This window comes from Camelina sativa, chromosome 10, assembly GCF_000633955.1.
Source record: "Camelina sativa cultivar DH55 chromosome 10, Cs, whole genome shotgun sequence".
NCBI classification, from domain to species: Eukaryota; Viridiplantae; Streptophyta; class Magnoliopsida; order Brassicales; family Brassicaceae; genus Camelina; species Camelina sativa.
In genome coordinates, this window is record NC_025694.1 from 16108998 (window position 1) to 16130442 (window position 21445).

General features: G+C 37.9%; 4 protein-coding genes and 1 long non-coding RNA gene across 7 annotated transcripts; 2 read left to right on the top strand and 3 right to left on the bottom strand.

Moving 5' to 3' along the window:
• LOC104719103 lies at window positions 1449–7702 on the top strand. 2 transcript variants are annotated; one of them, XM_010436947.2, is made up of 18 exons: window positions 1449–1825; window positions 1926–1984; window positions 2075–2156; window positions 2257–2324; window positions 2719–2788; window positions 2903–2984; window positions 3368–3432; window positions 3697–4785; window positions 4914–4976; window positions 5053–5099; window positions 5230–5275; window positions 5351–5430; window positions 5706–5819; window positions 5915–5996; window positions 6078–6191; window positions 6535–6615; window positions 7069–7194; window positions 7352–7702. In XM_010436947.2, the coding sequence occupies exons 1-18, from the start codon at window positions 1538–1540 to the stop codon at window positions 7430–7432; spliced, it is 2637 nt and encodes an 878-aa protein (XP_010435249.1). In that variant the 5' UTR covers window positions 1449–1537; the 3' UTR covers window positions 7433–7702. The 2 variants fall into 2 exon arrangements, with proteins under 2 accessions (XP_010435249.1, XP_010435250.1); XM_010436948.2 differs by lacking the exons at window positions 1449–1825; window positions 2075–2156 and having other exon boundaries at window positions 1925–1984.
• LOC104719104 (golgin subfamily A member 6-like protein 22) lies at window positions 8019–9017 on the bottom strand. The gene is made up of 2 exons (XM_010436949.2): window positions 8547–9017; window positions 8019–8461 (listed from the first exon to the last, which is right to left on the bottom strand). The coding sequence occupies exons 1-2, from the start codon at window positions 8908–8910 to the stop codon at window positions 8190–8192; spliced, it is 636 nt and encodes a 211-aa protein (XP_010435251.1). The 5' UTR covers window positions 8911–9017; the 3' UTR covers window positions 8019–8189.
• On the top strand, window positions 8214–9226 carry LOC109127042. Its single transcript, XR_002033765.1, has 2 exons — window positions 8214–8302; window positions 9010–9226. It is a non-coding gene; the product is annotated as an uncharacterized LOC109127042 (long non-coding RNA).
• LOC104720431 (golgin subfamily A member 6-like protein 1) lies at window positions 9241–10741 on the bottom strand. Its single transcript, XM_010438335.2, has one exon. The coding sequence runs from the start codon at window positions 9676–9678 to the stop codon at window positions 9241–9243; it is 438 nt and encodes a 145-aa protein (XP_010436637.1). The 5' UTR covers window positions 9679–10741.
• LOC104719105 lies at window positions 10856–12774 on the bottom strand. 2 transcript variants are annotated; one of them, XM_010436950.2, is made up of 2 exons: window positions 12011–12773; window positions 10856–11183 (listed from the first exon to the last, which is right to left on the bottom strand). In XM_010436950.2, exons 1-2 carry the CDS (start codon window positions 12719–12721, stop codon window positions 11058–11060), a joined length of 837 nt encoding a protein of 278 aa, XP_010435252.1. In that variant the 5' UTR covers window positions 12722–12773; the 3' UTR covers window positions 10856–11057. The 2 variants fall into 2 exon arrangements, with proteins under 2 accessions (XP_010435252.1, XP_010435253.1); XM_010436951.2 differs by having other exon boundaries at window positions 10875–11180; window positions 12011–12774.

The window sequence follows — 21445 nt, forward strand, 5'->3', positions numbered from 1 at the left end:
ACTATAGAATTTAAAAATACTCAAAAAGAATCTGGAACCTCAAAGTATACGACGTAGTACGATTCATTAATCGTACACAGTAGTACAAAGGAAGGCATTGTACTGCTTTCAATCCAAATACACGACAGTGTCTTTCTTATAAATGATGTTTTGTGTTTTTTCTCGGTGGTGATAGAAAAGAGCAAGATTGATAGTTTTCTTTTCCCTTGGTTTGAATGAACATCATTGAGTGCAGCATTGATATAATTTACTTCTATTGTTCCATTTCTTGAATGGATTATGGAAACCTATATCAACGTTGCGTTCAATTATGTTTTTTCTAATTTCAGGAGCACTTACAAAAAGAAAAAAATCAAATAAAACTTTCTGAAAGTTGTTACGACTCCAAACTTAAATTTCTAATATTTTTCGACTCTTACAACAGACTTTCACCATACAAAATAATAAAGAAAAACACCCAAAAAAAAAAAGTTTGAATGTACAAAGGTTAGTCTCATTAACGGAATTGTGATCATTTTTGTTAAAAATAGTGACGTCGTTTTACTAAAAAAAGAAAAGAGGAAATGTCACTATTTTAAACGGAAATCGAACATTTCTATTGACGAAACTAACGTTGAGCATTTGGACTTTTAATTGAGTATGTTATATTCTAAGTTATTTTGTATGTTGAAGGTGTATTGTAGAAATCGAAAACATCACAGCCTTAGATTGATGAGATTTATAACTAACTACCCTTAAGATTTTTTTTTTATTTTTATTTTTATTTTTAATTTTCTTTCTAAAGATTTGCATTAGAGAAACAGAAAAATGCAATCGTGTGTGCTCGTTTGCTCCTAAACGAAGTCTTAGCTGAGGATTATGCCGCTATATGCAATAAAAGTCACTCAAGGTCCATAGTTTACACATGCATGGGAATGCATTTACATTAAACTTAAAATTTGATTCTTTTAGAATTCGTGTATCTGGATGTTCTATGCATGGATAGTATCTGCGTATGCTTATAGATAACCGTTTTGATTTCTTTAATGTGTGTGCTATATATACCAAACAGAGTAGGCCCAACCCCGGGATCTTTATATATGAAACTTTTGTAGTAGACTAGTAGTCAATGTTACATTTTGTAAATTTTCTTTAGTTAGTAATGTCTTTATTTTGGAGGTGGTGATCAATTATCGTCGGAGAAGTTGTCTGATCTCTCTTTTTTTGCCGAGGTTTGAGGGTTGGCATCATATAGGGTTTGCTCTTGGCAACGACCATGAGGATTCGAGCTCTTTGGAACTGAAGCAATCACGCAAATGTCCTAACTTTACAATTTGAAATCAGTATTTATTTTTCGAACCACTATTGGTTATTATCGGCATCGCCTTATTATTATATTTATTTTTTCTCAATTACATTCTTAATTATTAAATTTCACTAATCTAATCAATTGTAAAAAGAAACCGTTAATGGGAATCAATATCGTACAACAAGACAAATCCGCTCCAAAGAAATCTCCAGAAAGAAAGCAAATCCTCAAGCAACTTCTTTCGTAGCGATGATGACTTCTCTCCAATTACACTGTTCCGTTCACTTCCTCCTTCCTAAACACCGTCTTCGCTACTCTCCTCCTACCTTCACTCCCCGCACCTGCCACTTACCCGGAAAATTCAGTTTCCGTGAAAGTTTCAGAGTTAGAGATAAAGTCAATTCGTTCCGTTGCTTCGCTCAATCGGAGACGAAGAAGGAAGTGAGTTTAGCTGAGAAAGAGGAACGGCCTTCGTTCGATATCAATCTCGCCGTTATCCTCGCTGGTTTTGCCTTCGAAGCCTACGCTTCACCTCCGGTAAAACTTCAATTCCCGGCGAAACTTTGCTCATCCTACTCTGAGGATGATTTAATCTGATTATGATTTTTTTTGTTTTTTTTTGGTTTGATTCTCTTAGGAAAAAATAGGGAAACGAGAGGTTAATGCGGCTGGTTGTAATACTCTTTACCTTTCTGAGTATGTGAAGCTCTCTTTTGGTTATGAGATTTTGTTTCTTTTAAGAGTTTTTTAGATATTGTAAGAGCTGGAATTATACTTGTTTCACAGGTCATTTGTAAGGGAGGTGTATGATGGACAATTGTTTATAAAACTTAAAAGAGGATTTGATTTTCCTGCCTTGGATCCATGGGTGTGTGTTTTTACTTTTTTTGAAGCAATGATCTTACTACCATGTTTTAATGTACTTGTTATCTTTACCAAAGTTGTTCTTATTGGTTTTTTGCTTTCAGGGAACGAGTGATCCTTATGTGGTTATGGACTTGGATGGTCAGGTTGCTAAAAGCAAAACCAAATGGGGGCAAGCCTCTTTTCGCTTTACTGAATTTTTGTTGGGAGGATCGCACTTTTTTTAGCTAGATTTATGAACTTACTTAACTAGATACATTACACAATCTGGCCTTATCAATGATCATAGTGGAAGTGTTCAGATGCAGTCTTATTCAGTCCGAGTTTCTAGTTAGATAGGTTATACAAATTTAGCTTGCTTCTTAAACTCATCATCTCATGATTCCTTCAAAACTTAAATTTTACTTTTAAACTTGTACCAGTGTCATAGCCCTCAGCTTAGCTTAGATTTTTTTGTCTAAAAGTTGGGAGCCTTTGAAATTATATGTTTTATTGGCTTTTAAATATCAGATCCTCAGTTACTGGTATAAATTGATTTGGTGATTAACAGTGTACTTTATTGGCAGGACTAAAGAGCCAAAATGGAACCAAGACTTTGTTTTCAATATTAAGCTGCCTCCTGCAAAAAAGATACAGGTAAAATAGTGTTTAACGTATTGTGTTCTGGTCAACTCTGAAAGTAACTGTACAAATACCTTATATTATATAGAACATTGCTTGACTTCCTAAATATTTTTTAATGAGCTTCAGATTGCAGCTTGGGATGCAAACCTTGTTACCCCGCATAAACGGATGGGGAATTCTGAAATCAACCTGGAAGACATTTGTGATGGTGAGAATTAGTTCACCCATTAAATTTTGACATTTACTCAATTTATCAGTTTGAGTTAAACATAGGAAAAAAAGTCTGTGTTGTTGTTGGAGTTTTCTAAATCAGCAAGTTCTTCGTGACCCTGTTGGATTATGACACGATGTAGTACTTTAGACTTGATCAAACTGAAAACTTATACACTAACACAAAAGAAGGTTTTCCTATAAATGCTTCTTGTTTCCTAGGCAATGAGAATCTGGAAATATGTTCTGACTAGAGCAATCAACTGTGGAAATGTGGATTAGTTAACGCAAGTTGTGATACATCTGATGAGTCTACTGAATGCCTAACTTACGGATTTTGTTTTTAATTTCTTATTTCTTATTTGGTTTTTTGCTTCCAAGGGAACTTGCACGAGGTCCTAGTAGAACTAGATGGAATTGGTGGTGGTGGGAAAGTTCAACTGGAGGTCAGTTTATGCTGTCAAAGCTTTTTTTCTCCGAGAATGTTTGCTTATTTGTGTAGCTGATAAGTTTATCCTCTATTATTATCTTGCTGACAGAAGAGTCAACTTAAGTTCCAAAAGTACAATATACTCCTTTTACATCATCCAAATAAGCTCAAGTTATCATGCAGCCTGATGCTCCATTAATTCACATGCTTGTATATGCTAAACCCAAAAAATTAGTCTCTCTGATGGTTTGGTCTTTTCTTAACCGATTTTAAATTTCAGATTAAGTACAAGGGATTTGAGGAAATTGAAGAAGAAAAGAAGTGGTGGCGGTTCCCGTTTGTTTCAGAGATCCTTCAAAGAAACGAAATTAAGTCAGTTCTGAAAAACTTTGTTGACTCTGAAGCAGTCGAATCAGTTTTGAAGAATCTTGTTGACTCTGAAGCTGTGCCAGCACGTCAGTTTGTAGAGTATGCTTTTGGACAATTAAAGTCACTCAGTGATGCCCCACCTAAGAATATTGAATTTCCAAACAGTACTACGGAGGACTCTAAAGGTGAAGAAAACTCTAATGATCATTATCCCTCGGTAGATATGCTTTCTGATGGGGCTAGTTCAGAGGTTTCATCTGATCAACACCGTAGTACTGATCTGAGTAATTCAGGAAAGCTTAGCAAAGACAAAGATAGTAATGGTGATGGCCATAAGAATGAACTGGACGGTGACAGTGAAAATGGCAGCTTTCAGTCAGAAGGTAATTTCTGGGACAACATCCCTGACATAGTTGGTCAAAATATCGTCCAGAAAATTGGTCTTCCTTCACCTGAGAAATTGAAGTGGAACGGAATGGAAATACTGGATAAATTTGGTCTTCAATCACAGAAAACTGCAGAAGCAGGTTACATCGAATCAGGGCTTGCCACTGCTAATATTCGAGAAGGTGATGATGAAAAGGAAGATGGTCAGCTTGCTAGTAACGCGTCCAAGGCTTCTCTTGCAGACATGAAGAATGCGACACAAGAATTGCTTAAGCAGGCCGATAATGTCTTTGGTGCATTAATGGTTTTAAAAGCAGTAGTGCCTCAATTAAGTAAGGACAATCTTGGTAAAGAGAAGGTCATTGAAAAAGATGGTGCTACTAGTGTAACAGACGATGTCTCTGGTTCCTCCAAGACTGAAAAACTCTCTGGTCTAGTGAATGTTGTCGGAGCGGATGAAAAGAACGCTGAGGAAATGAAAACACTTTTTTCTAGCGCAGAAAGTGCCATGGAGGCATGGGCAATGCTTGCAACTGCCATGGGGCATCCAAGCTTTATCAAATCTGAGTTTGAAAAGCTATGTTTTCTAGAAAACGACATCACTGACACGCAGGTGAAAACTCTTTTGTCTTCGACGTACTGATTCTAGTTGTTTGGAAACAAGTGATTTCAAGGATGAAGTGTATCCTTTCCTGAAAATACAAGTTCATGTTAATAGACATACTAATTTGCAAGCTGCAGGTGGCAATTTGGCGTGATGCAAGGAGGAAAAGAGTAGTTATCGCTTTTAGAGGAACTGAACAGGTAGGCTTTTATCTTTATCTTCTTAATATCTGAGTTTTCTCTTTCAGTTCTTACAGTCAATATTTCATGTTGTCAGACAAAGTGGAAAGATTTGCAGACTGATCTGATGCTAGCTCCTGCTGGGTTAGTATTGCCTATTTATTCAGCTTCTCTACATTGATTCAGAAACTACTTAAAGTCTACATTTTTGAAGTTTTGCTTAGTTATAAACTTATAATTCATCTCTCCTGGACATCTTTTGAATATGTTGCAGTTTGAACCCTGAAAGAATTGGTGGAGACTTCAAGCAAGAAGTACAAGTATGTTTTAAACTCATGGCATTGATCAAGTATAGTTTATTGAGTTATTTTCTAATGCTGCTTTGGATTTTTTAGGTTCATAGTGGATTTCTGAGTGCATACGATTCAGTACAGATAAGGATAATATCGCTGCTCAAAATGGCAATTGGCTACATGTAGGTGCTTCTTATGTTTCACTTTACTTTCCTGTTTTTGGAGAGTTTTTTCTTACTTACCTGTTATTCCAATGGTTGCATCCTCTTTTTGCTGTGAAAAAAAAATATTTGTCATTGTTGAAAATGCCACAGTCTGTCTTCTTGGAATATTGGTTCTTGATAAAGTTTAATTAATTTTCTCAGGACAATAAATATTGTGTTTCGCTTTTACGTTAACAAGGTCTGCTAAAATTTGGACATAATTTCTAATGCATATGCTCTCTCCCCTTTGGCAGAGACGATGTTGCTGAGCATGAAGATAAATGGCATGTTTATGTGACTGGACATAGCTTGGGTGGTGCATTAGCTACACTCTTGGCTCTTGAACTTGCGTCAAGCCAGTTAGCTAAGTAAGTGGTTCGGGAACTCCTGTACTCCTACGTATCACCATGAAAGACATCAGGTTGATGGGCATTTATCAACTTTATTTGTGTATGCATGCTAGACGTGGAGCAATCACTATTACCATGTACAATTTTGGATCTCCAAGAGTAGGCAACAAAAAATTTGCTGAAATTTATAACCAGGTTATGCTTCTTCTAACTTGAGATGGCACAGCTTCATAATATCTTCTTGATAAATATGTTTTCCATTCTGCACTTTCACAGAAAGTAAAAGACAGCTGGAGAGTTGTAAACCATAGAGACATAATTCCCACAGTCCCTCGCTTAATGGGCTATTGTCATGTTGCTCATCCTATTTTTCTCACTGCTGGAGACGTGGTATGCTTACCCTTTGATCGAACATTTTTAATCTATGCCGAGCATTACTTTCAATTTGTCGTGGAGGTGATTGAAATGATCTATGCTCCTCGTCGTGTTTCCTTGCCTGTTGTCGCTGGAAACATTTTTCAGCTTATGGGCTTCGATTTAGCAACTGTCATTTATTTGATTCTGTCTGGCTTATTATCTTGTGTAACCTGAAAAAACAATATTATTATGTAATAGTGTTTCTAGGAATGGATGTGACAGCTTTTTATGTGTTACTCTGCATTACGAGCTCTTTCAGTTATGCGTTATGCTTTTTCGGTGTTAGTTGATTAGACTGGGTGATATAATGTTGCAGGAGAATACTGAGTTCCAAAAAGATGGGTATCATGCTGAGGTTATTGGAGAAGCGACACCTGATATTCTTGTTAGTAGATTTGTAAGTCCTCAAGCACCTAACTTTCTCTGGTTTCTTCACCTATTTCTTTTGATCATCATTTAAGTTTTAATTTTCCTGCTTGTATTTCACATATATTCTGCATATGTTTGTTATTAGGTTATTTTCCATAGCTAATACTTTAATTTATACCAAGGATTAAAAAAAGCTATCTACTTCCTAGGACCTTAGTTATAGGTTCATATAATAGCTATTCTATTTGATGGCTTCATATACATGTGCGGCACAGACATTTATTCATAGTCGAACTCAAATTTTTTTACCAGTTGTATGGTCTGTTTCATTCTATAAATCTCTTTTAGAAGTTAGAATTTTCTACCTATGGGTATTATTCAGAAAACGTAGATAGGCTTGCTAGAATTCTAGTGAGTAATATTACTTAACAAGAAAATAAGTGACATCCTTACATGAGGTTATATGGATGTTATCTTTCAGATGAAAGGTGAGAAGGAACTTGTTGAGAAGATACTTCAAACTGAAATCAAAATATTCAACGCACTTCGTGATGGGAGTGCCCTTATGCAGCACATGGAAGATTTCTATTACATCACACTGTTAGAGGTATGTTATTAGTGCCCATTTAAGCAATTGGTGAGAAGTGATAAGTAAGTACTCAGAAAATACATACCGACTTAAAATTATGGAATATTAATCTCTCACAGGGTAGTAACACTGAAATTAGCTTATTGGAATCAATTTTTGTTGGCAATCTTTTCAGAGTGTGAAATTATATTACAAGAAAGTTGAAGATCTGGACGTTGTTGAAAATGCTACTACTCAATCAGTGAGAGAGGGCTAGACCATGAGAGCATGTAATGGCTCACTCCAGCTCTATAGGATTCACACTGTATACCATTTACACCAGACAAGAATCAACTGGGTCGCATTATTATATTCTCACTGGACCACGAAGGAAAGGAATATTGTGTACCAAAATGTAATTATATTGTAGTGACCTGTGGTTCAGTCCTGTAAAGTTAAACATAGACGAAAGGGGACAAGAAAGCTTGGTAGTTATCAAAATATTTGAAAGTGTTAAGATGTCAAAAATATCCTTTGATTTTTACTCTTTTCTCAGGGTCCAGAACTGCTCCTTGAACTAAATTATAGTAGCATCTGGAATTTGAATATGATACTTTTCAGTGCATGCTCAGGGAAACAATGCAGGGAATGTTATTTGTGGCTTATAGGGCTACCTCGGCTCTCGACTGGCTTAGTTTCAGCACGATCTGCATTTGTGAGCTTTTCTAAACAGCAGTTGCTGGAGAAGTAAGTTATCTCAATCCTTAAGCTTTCTCGATTGTTTTGGAACTTTACAAGTTTTATTCAATTCTTAGTTGCATGTACTAAGTTTATACATCATCTAGAGTAACCTAGAACTGAGATTGGGAAAAACCAATTCATCAATCATTTAATTTTATGGATGAGGTGAAGTATATACAACTTCCTAAAGTGTCATGAGACACAAAAAAGTAATGGCTTACTATATCTTGAAGCTTCTTGAGTCTACTTAGACAGCAATCCCTATGGGAAAGTAATTTGATATGTCAAAGCTGTTATTTACACCCAATGAATTTTGTTTTGAATACAGGCAGGTTTCTGGTAGCAGATGACGGTGCCTTCTTGTTCTTCCCGCTGCTACCACCGAGGATACGCAGACTCTGTCTCAGTAAGTCAACCTCTCTTTCCTTCCCAATTCGTTGTTTCTCCATCAAAGCTATTCTCCCCTTGAGTGTCTCAATGGTTTCTCCCCTGACTTTAACTTCCTTCCTGAGTTCTTGAACTGTCTTTGCAACTTCTTCTTGAGGTTTCTGTCTCAGCGCCTCTCCTACGAAAAGAAACAAAAACTCATTTACTTTTCTCAAAAACCAAAACCAAAGTCAAAAGATGAGATTAGTTGTAAAAAGTTTTACCATATGTTGTCTGGATGAGATCATCAAGCTCATTCTTGATAGCGAAATAGAGCTGTTTCCACCTATCCACAGCCTCTTCCCTCACGGCTCTCTCTACACACATCTGTTCCACGACCCATTCCCACTCGCGTTGTTTCGCTTTTGCTTCTTCTTTCTCTTCCATCTTCAGCCTCAGCCTCTTCACTTCCTCTCTCAGTCTCTTCCTCTCTTTCCTCCACTCTTTCTCTGCCGTCTTCAGAGCCACAATCACTCTCTCTTTCTCATCAAGCTCTTTTCTTGTTGGTCTCCATATCTGTTCATTCGATTTCACCTTGATGCGTCTCCTAGAACTGTGTCTCTCCTGCTTGCTTGTAGCACCACCCATGTATTCTAAAATCTAAATATTTCAAAGCTCTTCCTCTCTCTATCTCTGTGGAATTTTTGTTGTTTTCTAATGTCTTTTGTATGTCTATTTTATCTGCAGAGAGGACTCATTTTTTCATTCAATGAAGCGAAATGATTATTTTAGTTGGTGAAGAAAGCTCCACATTGCGGCATTGCAGACGTTATTTATATAATAGTGGCCAAAAGCGTCTTCACTTATCGTCTTATCCTAACACACTACAGTAAAAATTTCGAATGTCTTATAACAAAAACTAATAACACTTAGACTTCATGGTAATTATTCTTCTTTGTCCTGAGTTGATTCTTTTTTTCATGTGGAAACTGAGATAAAAAGACAAAACAAGTTATGGGCAGTCCTCAGGACANTGTTGTGAAAAGTTTTACCATATGTTGTCTGGATGAGATCATCAAGCTCATTCTTGATAGCGAAATAGAGCTGTTTCCACCTCTCCACAGCCTCTTCCCTCACGGCTCTCTCTACACACATCTGTTCCACGACCCATTCCCACTCGTGTTGTTTCGCTTTTGCTTCTTCTTTCTCTTCCATCTTCTGCCTCAGCCTCTTCACTTCCTCTCTCAGTCTCTTCCTCTCTTTCCTCCACTCTTTCTCTGCCGTCTTCAGAGCCACAATCACTCTCTCTTTCTCATCAAGCTCTTTTCTTGTTGGTCTCCATATCTGTTCATTCGATTTCACCTTGATCCGTCTCCTAGAACTGTGTCTCTCCTGCTTGCTTGTAGCACCACCCATGTATTCTGAAATCTAAAATATTTCAAGGCTCTTCCTCTCTCTATCTCTGTGGAATTTTTGTTGTTTTCTAATGTCTTTTGTATGTAAATTTATCTGCAGAGAGGACTCATTTTTTCATTCAATGAAGCGAAATGATTATTTAGTTGGTGAAGAAAGCTCCACATTGCGGCATTGCAGACAGGTTATTTATATAATAGTGGCCAAAAGCGTCTTCACTTATCCTACAGTAAAAATTGCGAATGTCTTATAGCAAAAACTAATACTAACACTTAGATTTCATGGTAATCATTCTTCTTTGTCCTGAGTTGATTCTTTTTTTCATGTGGAAACTGAGATAAAAAGACAAAACAAGTTATGGGCAGTCCTCAGGACACAGTACTGAATAGGAAACAAGAGAAAAAAGGAATTGAAGTGGTGTTACAAAAGCATTGTTTCTTCTTCAATCTCCAATTAATGGTGTGGGCTTTGATTGTTTGTCACATGCCATCATAAACATGGACCCACACCTATTTACTTCATTTTTTTGTTCTTTCCAATATTTATTACCCTCTACACTTAGTTTCTAGGGTTAGGTTTTCTTTTAATTTCTGGTTTAATTACTCCATTTCTGGTTTAGTTTCTCTCAATATTTGATCTACGGATACAAGTTTTTTAGTGGATGAGTAGGTGAATAAGTTCTGTAAGACAATGGCTAGGTATATATTGATGCTAGAATTTTGTTTGCTTTCTTTCCTTTTGTTATCCGTTAGAATTCATGAGTAGGGTTTAGCTTTGGATCCTTACAGTATTTGTGATTAAGTATGATATAAATGAGTATACATTATCTCTGGAGGTAAAATGGTCAACGAATAATAGAGTGATAGAAGACAAAGAAACAAGAAGAAGAGACGTACGTCTAATCAGTAATCACAATTGACACCGTAGACTTTCGATAGCTATAATAAAGTGAAGAAGGATAGACTCCTATATCTATAGGTTCATTGCCCTCTTCACGTGAACTTCCCTGTTAATTTGGGTTTATTGTCTCAATCCTTTTCATAACTTAAGTGTCGTACTTTCTCAATGAATCATCAAATTTCCGATATTGGCTTTTGTCTTTGTCCAATCTCGTTACAACACTGCCAACTAAGATCAACCCACATGGCTAATCAAGGTCGGATTCTGACCGCAACCTTCCAAACCTGCATTATGATATGTATTTCACCAAGCAAGCAACAATATATACACACACACATAGTGCAAACTTACACGCATACTCTGTATGTTTTGGTAACATTTTGAGACTGTCGACTCGTATTTTAATACAATCATATGATACATGCACCCAACCACATTAATCATGCATCTCACTTATATTATGCCCTCGATTCACTTATCTTTCACCTTAAACTCATCATGGACCACTGGTTCATACCCACCGAAGACGGGAGTGCTGGCCGGATTATTGGCACACGTTTCACTACTGAGATTGCTTCGTTCCACCGAGCAGCATGATTCGCCACCTTCTGAAGAAGTAATTCATTCAAAAGACAGATAAAACAAGAATCAGATGGTGTAAATGTGTTCTGAAATACTCACAAACTTTTGAAAGATGACTAGAAGTCAAGCAAAAAAATGAATTTTAGTAGGAAATTATATATATGATCCGCCAAGTTATTTGCAACCGTAAGTAGGACTCAGACCGGTTAAACTAAAGTGTCAGGTTCCAATACTACTTTTGTCCTTCTGGATAATATTTAATACCAAACAAGAAAATGTTACAAAGATGAATCAGAAAGCAGATAACCAAAGTCAAAGTCAGAACTAGTCTAAAGACCTATCAACCTATCAACCTATCATTTGCCCATAACAAAAGAACATGTCAAACTAAAATGCAAATATATATGATGTTCAATCATTAAAGCAGATAAAACCACATAGAAGAAGCACAACGAGATGGAAATCACTAACGCCTATCTCTCACCAACTACAGTTTTGCTTCTCCATACCTCGAGCATACATGAAGAACTGAACTGGTGCTATTTCAAAGAACCAAACATGGGTCGCTAGCTGCATCTAAACAACTTAGCAAAGAGAAAACTCGCAATAACCAACACAAAACTAGTCCCAGGACAAACAGTTTAACTTAACCAACAACCACACAAAACAGAGATTCTGATCTTCTAAATTTCTACTTCAAATCAACAATGACACTACCAAACATGGAACTAAACAGTTAAAGTTGAACTATGAAATCTCATCTCACTCCAAAAGATCGAACAATGACCACAGGGGATCAAGAATTGTCATACTCAAAAGAACACTGAACAATCAAGTGGACTGAACTAGTTACCTTATCATCCAACAGAACCTTAAGCTGCAGGGTACGGCTCTTCTTCTTCATATTGTACAACCTACGCCCTAACATAACAAAACCCACAAATGCTGCGGCCATGGAGAAAGACCAGATAGGATTAACTTTAAAAACACAATACTTCAACACTTCTATTGGAATTTTCCACCACACAAACCCCTTCTCTTCTCCTCCTCCACCACCACCACCAAATTTAACAGATGGATCATCAATAGAAACAGAGTTCCCTTCTCCTTCCACCGGATCATTTCCACTAACTAGATCACCTGACAGTAAAGATTCATCCTTTCCCACACCAGAGCTCATCAAATCCATGTCTTGAACTATACTTTGACTATATTCAACAATACCCACTTCGCTTCTCTCTAAACCCATCTCATCATCAACTAACCGCTGATCCTCGAGCCGATCACTACTCGAGTCAGACCATAACTCACTAAAATGCTTCGGACCATAAGGAGCATCGTAGGATGGTTCAATCCAGCCAGGACTACCCGATTGAACAGACCCTTCTTCATCTTCCCCTTCCACACAACGAGACACACCACTCTTGTTCTCAAGAGAGAAGTAATCAAACCTAATCATACCTTGAGTGGAGACTCCAATCTCCTCCAAGGACTTCGAATTATCATCCTCAGTGGTAGATCTCAAGCTCGGTATTACCTCCCAGTCTTGAATCTCTCCTTCCATGTCAAAGTTAGGGTTTTTTTTTTTTTTTGGGGATCCAATTGAAGAAACCAAAAAGGCGAACAGAACAGATACGTTTCTGTACAGAAACATTTTGGTCGTGGTGATGACGTGGCGTGATGTAATTGGTTAGAGGATGAAGTCAAATGAGTTTTTCGTTGACGTGTGGGTTTATGATATCTATTTGGATTGAGAGTGTATGTTGTTACCGTGGGGTGCGAAGTGGAGGATCTCTAACCGTTTTTTTTTGGCTTATGAGATATGCTCAACTTGAAGATGGAGGGAGAGGAAGCAAACACGTCAAACTGTTGCATATTGTGAACTGTGAAGAGACATCTTGATTGATTTTTTTACATAGTCAACCAAATCCAAAAAGATGATTAGATGAATATTTTCTTACCATTTCACTTTTTTAATTGTCTCTTTTAAATTAATTAATCAAGTGATGGATTCATTTTTTAAAAATAGCCTAAAAGTACATTTCACAAATTTTCTCATGAGTTTAGATTTTTTATTTTATATTTAGGATATAATTTTGAGAGGTAAAATTTAATAATTTTTAAAGTTTTGGTTTAAATTTGAAGTACGATGAGATGAACGAAGAGTATTTATAATGTTTTTGTTTTAAGTTAGAGAATTTTGTGAGAGTTATAGTAAAACAAAATATTGGGGAGAAAGTTTAATATATCATCTAAATCTCAGAATTTCTGAATTATTAAGAAGATTTTTGAATGTATTCATGAAATATGTTAGTGATTTAAAGAAATATGATATTGTTAGCATTTAATTTAAAATATATAATTATGTGTGTGTGACGTTTTTTGACAACCCTATATAGATATCAAATATTTGTTTAAGATATTGTTATTAATATTAGCACTAAATCTTTATCTTTATTTGGTAACAAATCACGACGAGAATTGATTATATCTCTTTGTTTGCAGAGAAATCATACCAGACAAAGATAAAGGTATCCATAATCAAATTTCTTTTGGAGGAGATATAGGAAGATCCAAATCAAGAATTATGGGTTATTTACTTATTTTACACATAAATTTTGACCCGATCTAAAAATAGCTTAGATGATAATTTGATATGTAATTAACTTTAATGAGTTTTTATTTTTGCTTATAAAATGTATTTCAAAAAATATTAATATAAACCCTACAAAAAATTACAATGTTAATATAGATATTAGTAAAATATTTTCTCAATTTTCTATTCTTTTACTCTATCATAAGTCTTTATTTTATTTTATTTTTGATTAAAAGCAATTTTAAAATTTAAGTGTACTATTTTTTAGGGATTTAGGAGAAGATGAATTCTATTTTTTTTTTTTTGGTAAGGGACAGGGAGACAAAGTCTCCCCAAATTTATCCAAACTAAAAAGAAACTACATAAAAGTTTGTCGAAGAAATGTACGACCCATATCATCCTCTCGTAAAATTGAAGCTAACTCAATAGGAACAACATCAAAAAATGAAGGCTTAAAGGAAGGAGAAAACCATGGTTAACCAAACTGTCAGCGAGACGATTTGCTTCACGGTAAACGTGTGAAACGCGGACTGACCAGTCCTTAGCAAAGAAGCCATGGCACATACGTACCAGGGAGACAGAGGATGAGAATCACCAATCCCTATGTTCAAGAAACCCACCACCAGCTCTGAATCCACCTCAAGCTCAAGATGACTCACACCTTTGTCCCAAGCAGTACACAAACTGTAATACACACCCCAAAGCTCTGCAAGCAGGGCCGAACAACGCCCAATAGTCAAGGCCAAACCCCCACACCATCGGCCATCAGAATCTTGCAACACCCCTCATGCAGTAGCCAACCTTGGATTGCCATGAGAAGCACCATCCATGTTCATCTTCATCCAACCCACATCCGGTATCTTCCAACTAATCCTTCTATCTACCCGCGGTGTCCTAGTTATTGACACCTCCTTCGCAGCATTCGCCATTGTAACTTCTACAACTAAGTCTTTAAGAAAACAAAGTCGATCCCGACATTTCCCATTCACACCAAACACATTCCCACATCTCCATTTCCAACCCCATCAAACTGAGACAGTGAACAACGTGGACCATGTTACACCATCTGAACCTGCAGAATCATCTGACAAATTTCCAAAAATCCATTCCAGCAGAGAAGCTCCAAAGAACCTATGATACTTGTGTGCTGGCACCAACCGCTCCCAAATACAAGCCATCGCTGGACAGTCACGTAACTCATGTAGAATAGTCTCAAAATCACCTTTACAAACTTGGCAAACTGCAGAATCACACAAATGTCTTATTGCACGCTCCACATTTGTCATGATTGCTTGGTGACTAACCAACCAAAAAAATACTTTAATTCTTTTTGGCACTTTCACACGCCATAAATTTTATAGAACGTTGCCATATTCCACTTTGGAGACCCATCTCTAGTAACCAGTAGATACGCGGAACTGATTGAGAACTACTCGTCCAACGACTCTCGCCATGAAATCCTGTCAGTCGCCCCTGTAATAATATGCACAACAAAGGTTTTCAACTCCAATCATTTCTCCAGGGGAAGATAGGAAGATATCCTATTAAAGTCCCATCCTAAATTGTCCCTCCACAAATCACTGACACTCCACTACAAAGCTTCAGGAGGCAGATCCCCCATTACCGATTCCACCAAAGGTGAATTTGATAGCCACCTATCACACCAAAATTTAATGAGGCTCCCATCACCAAGGACCCAACTCTGACCTTTTAAAATCACATCTCGAAAGCCAACTCCAATACTCCACCATGTTGAAGACCAATGATATTTCACGGTGAGCCAATTATAGCCCTCGGCTTTGTCAACTTTGTACTTACTTCTGAGCAAACGAGCTCACAAACTCTCTACTTACTTCTGAGCAAACGAGCTCACAAACTCTCTTTGTCTCGAAGCAGTCTCCAATCAACTTTGGCAACTAGTGCCTTATTCATATCTTTTGCAGCTCGAATACCAAGAACACCTTCTATTTGGGCAAACACACCCTATCCCAAGATATCAAATTTTGTTTTCTGGATCCTGTTGTACTGCCCCATAAGAATGTTAGAGACACTTTGTCTATGCAAGCTAAAGTAGCTTGAGGAAGCATGATTGTGCTCATGGAATGGACAGGAATAGAGGACAACACCACCCTCGTAAGTGTCAAGCGACCAGCCAGACTAAGAGTGTGACTTTTCCAACCCGACAACCGTGATGACATTCGTTCCAGAATTTCTCGGAACGTTTCCTTATTCATTCGCTTCTGTAACACCGGCATCCCCAAATACTTACCAAGGTCCGTTGTAGATTTAATTCCACTCTCATCACTAATACGCTTTCCCAAGTTACGAGACACGTTCTTAGAAAACAAATATCTTAGATTTCTCTTAGCTGACCTTTTGTCTAGAGAACACACAAAATCGTTCCAATACTCTCCGGAGGACCCTAATTTCAGCAACCGAGGCCTCCACAAATAAGATCAAGTCATCAGCAAAGCAAATATGTGAAAGTTGAGCCCCCCACGAGAGATACTAATTGGCTTCCATTCTTTATCTGCCACTGCTCTATCAATCAAATGGCACAACCTCTCCATGCATAGAACAAACAAAAAGGGAGACAAAGGATCACCTTGTCTAAGCCCTCTGATCCTGGGTATTGATATCATCAGAGATCGCAGTGCTGGTACTCTGTGGCTGTCTCAAGAAAGCTATTTAAGCAAGATTCTCAAGAGGCTTGAAAGCTTCCGTTCTCTCACCATTCCACAGCAAATTCATCGAGGGACCCGAGACACACTTCATGATCCTGCTAACCCAATCCTCAAACAGTCCTACCACCCTCAATGTATCCTCCAAAAAATCTCATATGATCCTATCATAGGCTTTTTCGAGATCCAGCTTTAGAATCATCCACCCTTTACGACCCTTTTTTCTCTTCATCGAATGCACAACTTCCTGAACAACAACAATGTTATCAATACTCACTCTCTCGGGTATAAAATTGTCCTGCGCAGGTCCAACCAGCTTAGTCATAACCCGTTTCAGACGCTCTACCATACATTTGGTAATTATCTTGAACAACACGTTACACAAACTGATTGGTCGGAACTGTGTGATATTCTCCGGCTTAGACACTTTAGCATCATTAGTCTCCGGCGGTAAATACACTGTAGCAAAGAATTCCAGGGAAAACTTCACCACAGACTCCCAAACTACATCCCAATTATGCTTATAGAACACAGGTTGGTAACCATCCGGTCCAGGAGCCTTGAAGCTCCCCATACCACGAAGTGCTTGCTCAGTCTCGGAGGCAACAAAAGGTTTTTTTAAAGCAGTATTATCTGCAACCGAGAGTGACGCAAAGCCCACATTTGGTAGCTTCTCCACCACCGCATCCACATCTTGCAAGGAGTATAAACGATGATAATAGGCAACTGCCAATCTTTCCAACTCCGGAGCATTAATAATCCAGCTACCTTCATCATTCTTTAACATGTCAATACGGTTTCTCCACCTCCGAACAACCGTAGATGTATGAAAAAAAAAAAGTATTTCGGTCGCTACAGGTAATCCATTTCTCCCTGGACTTTTGGAACCAGAGCATCTCCTCCAGTTCCAACACCACGTCAATGTCTCTCAATAAGACCTCTTCCCTGACCAATTACTCATCTGTTGGGACTAACTCAAGTAAGGTTTTAACATGATCCAACTCCTGGATTAAAGACTTTTTGCGTTTCTGAACTTCACCGAACACCTCTCTGTTCCACTTACACAAAGTTGACTGAAGTTGCTTCAAAGCCTCCGGTGTACTCAGGTCCCTCCTCCAGGATGTCAACAAAAGATCTTTAAAACCATCATGCTTCATCCATGCCGCCTCAAACCTGAAAGGTCTACGGCGAGGATCCATAACTATCTCGGGGGACAGTTGCACATATAGGAGAGCATGATCAGAGGACATAAACGGAAGATGGGTCACATTGGCATCTTGCCATTTAAGTCGAGCCTGGGGGCAGCATAGAACCATATCAAGACGCTTCGCAATCGTTGTACTAACAGAACGCCCTCTTCTCCAAGTAAATTGCTTACCCCGGAAGCCCATATCAATCAGAGATGACTCATTTATCCAATCCCCAAACGATATTGAGTCCAAAGATAAGCCTCCGCTACCTCCAGATCGTTCGTCAAGCCGAACAATCATGTTAAAGTCCCCTCCCACAACCAAAGGACCAACCACATCGCGGATCACCTCACTTAGCCTATTCCACAAACCACTCCGTCTAGTAACCGTAGGAGCCGCGTATACCACAATAAGGTTTAAAACCTCACCATCCTTAATCAAACATGGATATATGAACTGATCAGATGATTCCACAACTTCTTTCTCACCAATCCCATCTCTCCACAATGACCACAACCCGCCGCTTTGACCAGCAGCGTCAACACGGAACGAAGATTCGAACCCAGACCTCGACAAATCTGCATCGCGCGATCCCCTCCAGCGTGTGTCTCAAAGACTGCAAGAATAATTTTCTTCCATTTCTTCAACATTTATCGGATTGACCTCCGAAAATTGGGTTTGTTTGCCCCCAAAAATTCCATAGAATTAAATTCATTATAAGACTGCGAAAGAGTATCGGAACCACCGAGGAACACCATTATTGGCCTCCCTCCGCCAGACATACCATCTCCCCATTCTGCTCCGGTAGCTCCCTCTAGATCTCCAGACGCGGTGCCATCGGTAACACACGAGAATCAGGCGACACTTCTCCACCGCCATCCGTCGCTAATGACAACACTTCCCCGTCAGCCACTGGACTCCCGTTAGTAATCGTGGAAGAGTTTTCCGACCAACCCCAGCCATCTGATTCTACTCTGAGTCTCTTACCCGACGAGGACATTACCAAATCCCCTCTAACTGGACCAAAAACAAGCCCCCGTATGGGCCTAGGAACTTTGACTGTTTTGGGCCTAGATACACAATTCTCCTGGACCTTTTGGCCCATATTCTTTTGCTCACGGAGCCCCTCCTTCGAACCCCTTCGAGATAAAGCTGTTTCTTTATTAACTACTATTTCCTTATAACTACCGCGTCCTTATCGTGTGCACTACGCATCCTGATAGGAGCATCATATTGCGGATCCCGATTTTCCTTATTAGGCGTTTCTTCTTGTGAATCACGGGATGTCAAATCTTGCTCTAACCTTCCAAAACTGTTAGCTAGCAGAATATTCCCGGAGCCCCGACTACGTTGACCCGACCCACCAGCTGCAAACACCATCAGATTCTTTTGTGACAGCGGTCTCGTATTCTTGGATGTTACCAAAGTAAAATCCTCCTCGACCTGAGGTACTGGAGGTAGATTCCTCTCCACTGGTCTCACATTAGGATTAGTAATCGCCCTTTTCTCATGATGTAACCTTGGACAAGAATGAACTAAATGGCCATAAAATCCACAATTCGAACATATGTTCGTTAAACCCTCATAGGAGACGAAGTAACGTTCTCCATTAATCATCACTGTACCCTTAAGCGGTTTCCGCAGATTGACTTCCACACAAACCCAAGCAAACCTAGCCCTCTCAAAGTTTAACGTCGTTAAGTTTATTCTAATCGGTATCCCAAGACCCTCGGCGATACTCATCAGAATCGATTTGTGGTAGAAATTATTCGGAAGGTTAGCCAATCTCACCCACACCGGCGTCGTGACAATCTCATCACGTAGCGGATCAAACTCTAAACACCACCTCTGCACCAGAAGATAACTATCAAAAACCTTCCATGGACCACCAGTTAAGGCCGCCATATACTCCGGCTCCGCTGCAAATCGAACCACAAAGAACTGACGAGGAAGATCCATAACTGTCATCTCCCCCACCGGTTTCCACAGTTCCTTCAACCTCCGACTCAAAACTGAGACAGAAATATTCCGACCTAGCACCTTAACAATCAGACACTGCCTCCATAAACCATTCATAGCCGCCAACACTTCTTCCCCGATCGTTAAAGGTTAACGACACTCGTTCCTTAACAAATGCATCGTCCATCACCGCATCCGGCGTCAATGTCCCCCCACCAGTAGTACCCTTCACTTTGTTCACCCATGACATAGGCTGATCAGGCGGATCTCCCGGAGGCCGATCTCTCTCACCAGCGTCTGCCATGGTAGCATCCTTCGCAGCCGTCGTATTAACCCTAGACTCGCCTTCTCCCGTCAATACCGTACAATAGTTCACGTGGCACAAGAAGGAAGATGATGAAAGCGCGTGAGATCAGCCCACACTATTAAAAGAAAACACTCAAACAGTAAGATGAATTCTATTATTATAATGTAGGTTAATTTAACCTTGTATGATTTTATAAGAAAGTGATAGTATGCCACAATATAATTCTTCCCTACGTCCTTGTTATCTTCAAGGTAATTTGTTTTACTATTTAGAAAGATTTGTTAGTTGATAATCAAACCGCTTAAATGTTGTGTCTGATAATTCAAATTAATATTTTACTTGAGAAAACTATTTAAAAGAATTCTTTTTGATTTTTTCCCAATAAAATTTTAGTAAATAAGATATATGTTGATATTTTATACTAGTATACGTATTACAACATATAAAATATGTGTAAAGTTTGCTTTTTCTTGAATGGAGAAAGTTGACATCTTTGTGTTAATCTTAATCTTTGTTTTTGTTACAGAACATTATGTCACGGAAAAAGCATTTCATCTACATAAATTACTATTTATTATGAAACTACTATATAATAGTGCATGAGACAAGAGAAACAAAGTAGAATAAAAGATAAGAGATGAATGTGAATAATGGAGTTTATTATTTGTGTTCTTTTTACTTTCCTAACGTACACCACTATTATTCACTAACACTTCTTCCTATTTATAGTGAAGTAAACAAAACATGAGTTACCTATTCATTAGTTTTGGTAATGACAAATGTTACACTTAAAGGATTATGTAATACTACATGGACAAGTGTAACGCCATGTGTTTGTAATGGAATAATTACACATGTGTTTCACAATCTATTTTAACATTTCTAAAGTACAAATTTGTGCCATTTTTTTTTTTTTTTTTATTGGGGTTGGGTTTTTTTAAAAATTAAAACTGATTGTAAAATATATGTGATTTTCTTTTTTGCAAATCTCATTCTCTTTATCACACAAATATTCTATTGGACTTGCTAACTTATTTACCTCCTTAAATTATAGCAACAAATTAAAGATACATTCATATTAGGCAAGATTTAATTAAGATATAAAACTCGAAAATGTAATATGTCCCCATTAACTACCTTTTATGGGATAAATCTTAATAACAAATTAATTGATAATAAATGCTAACAATTCTCACAATAAATTCGAATTAAACTCTAAATTTTCTGTGACTAATTTACATACCGTGGAAAAAATTAACATAATTTGAGTTAAATACAATGGCATATTCCTTATCTTCATGTATTATTCTGTCCTATTAATTCGTAATTGTATGATTAGCAAAGATATTTTCCTTGCTCACCAATCTCTTTTGCGATTTGATATCACAACTACTATTATCATCACCATTAAACTCTATAAATACTAAGGTTATATTTTAACGAAAATGCACAATCTCAAACGAGCATTTAGCTTAGAAACAAACCAACCCTTAATATTCCAATGGCTGCTTTATATTTGTTTATTGGTTGTTGATTTGTATTTTACATAAGTCCA

Coding starts and splice junctions, on each gene's coding strand:
- LOC104719105 (XM_010436950.2), bottom strand. CDS start 12,721: ATGGAAGGAGAGATTCAAGACTGGGAGGTAATACCGAGCTTGAGATCT. Junction 11,184..12,010: donor AGGTTCTGTTGGATGATAAG/GTAACTAGTTCA, acceptor TTACTTCTTCAG/AAGGTGGCGAATCATGCTGC.
- LOC104719104 (XM_010436949.2), bottom strand. CDS start 8,910: ATGGGTGGTGCTACAAGCAAGCAGGAGAGACACAGTTCTAGGAGACGC. Junction 8,462..8,546: donor TCTCATCCAGACAACATATG/GTAAAACTTTTT, acceptor TTCTTTTCGTAG/GAGAGGCGCTGAGACAGAAA.
- LOC104719103 (XM_010436947.2), top strand. CDS start 1,538: ATGATGACTTCTCTCCAATTACACTGTTCCGTTCACTTCCTCCTTCCT. Junction 2,789..2,902: donor CTCCTGCAAAAAAGATACAG/GTAAAATAGTGT, acceptor AATGAGCTTCAG/ATTGCAGCTTGGGATGCAAA. Junction 5,997..6,077: donor TTGCTGAAATTTATAACCAG/GTTATGCTTCTT, acceptor GCACTTTCACAG/AAAGTAAAAGACAGCTGGAG.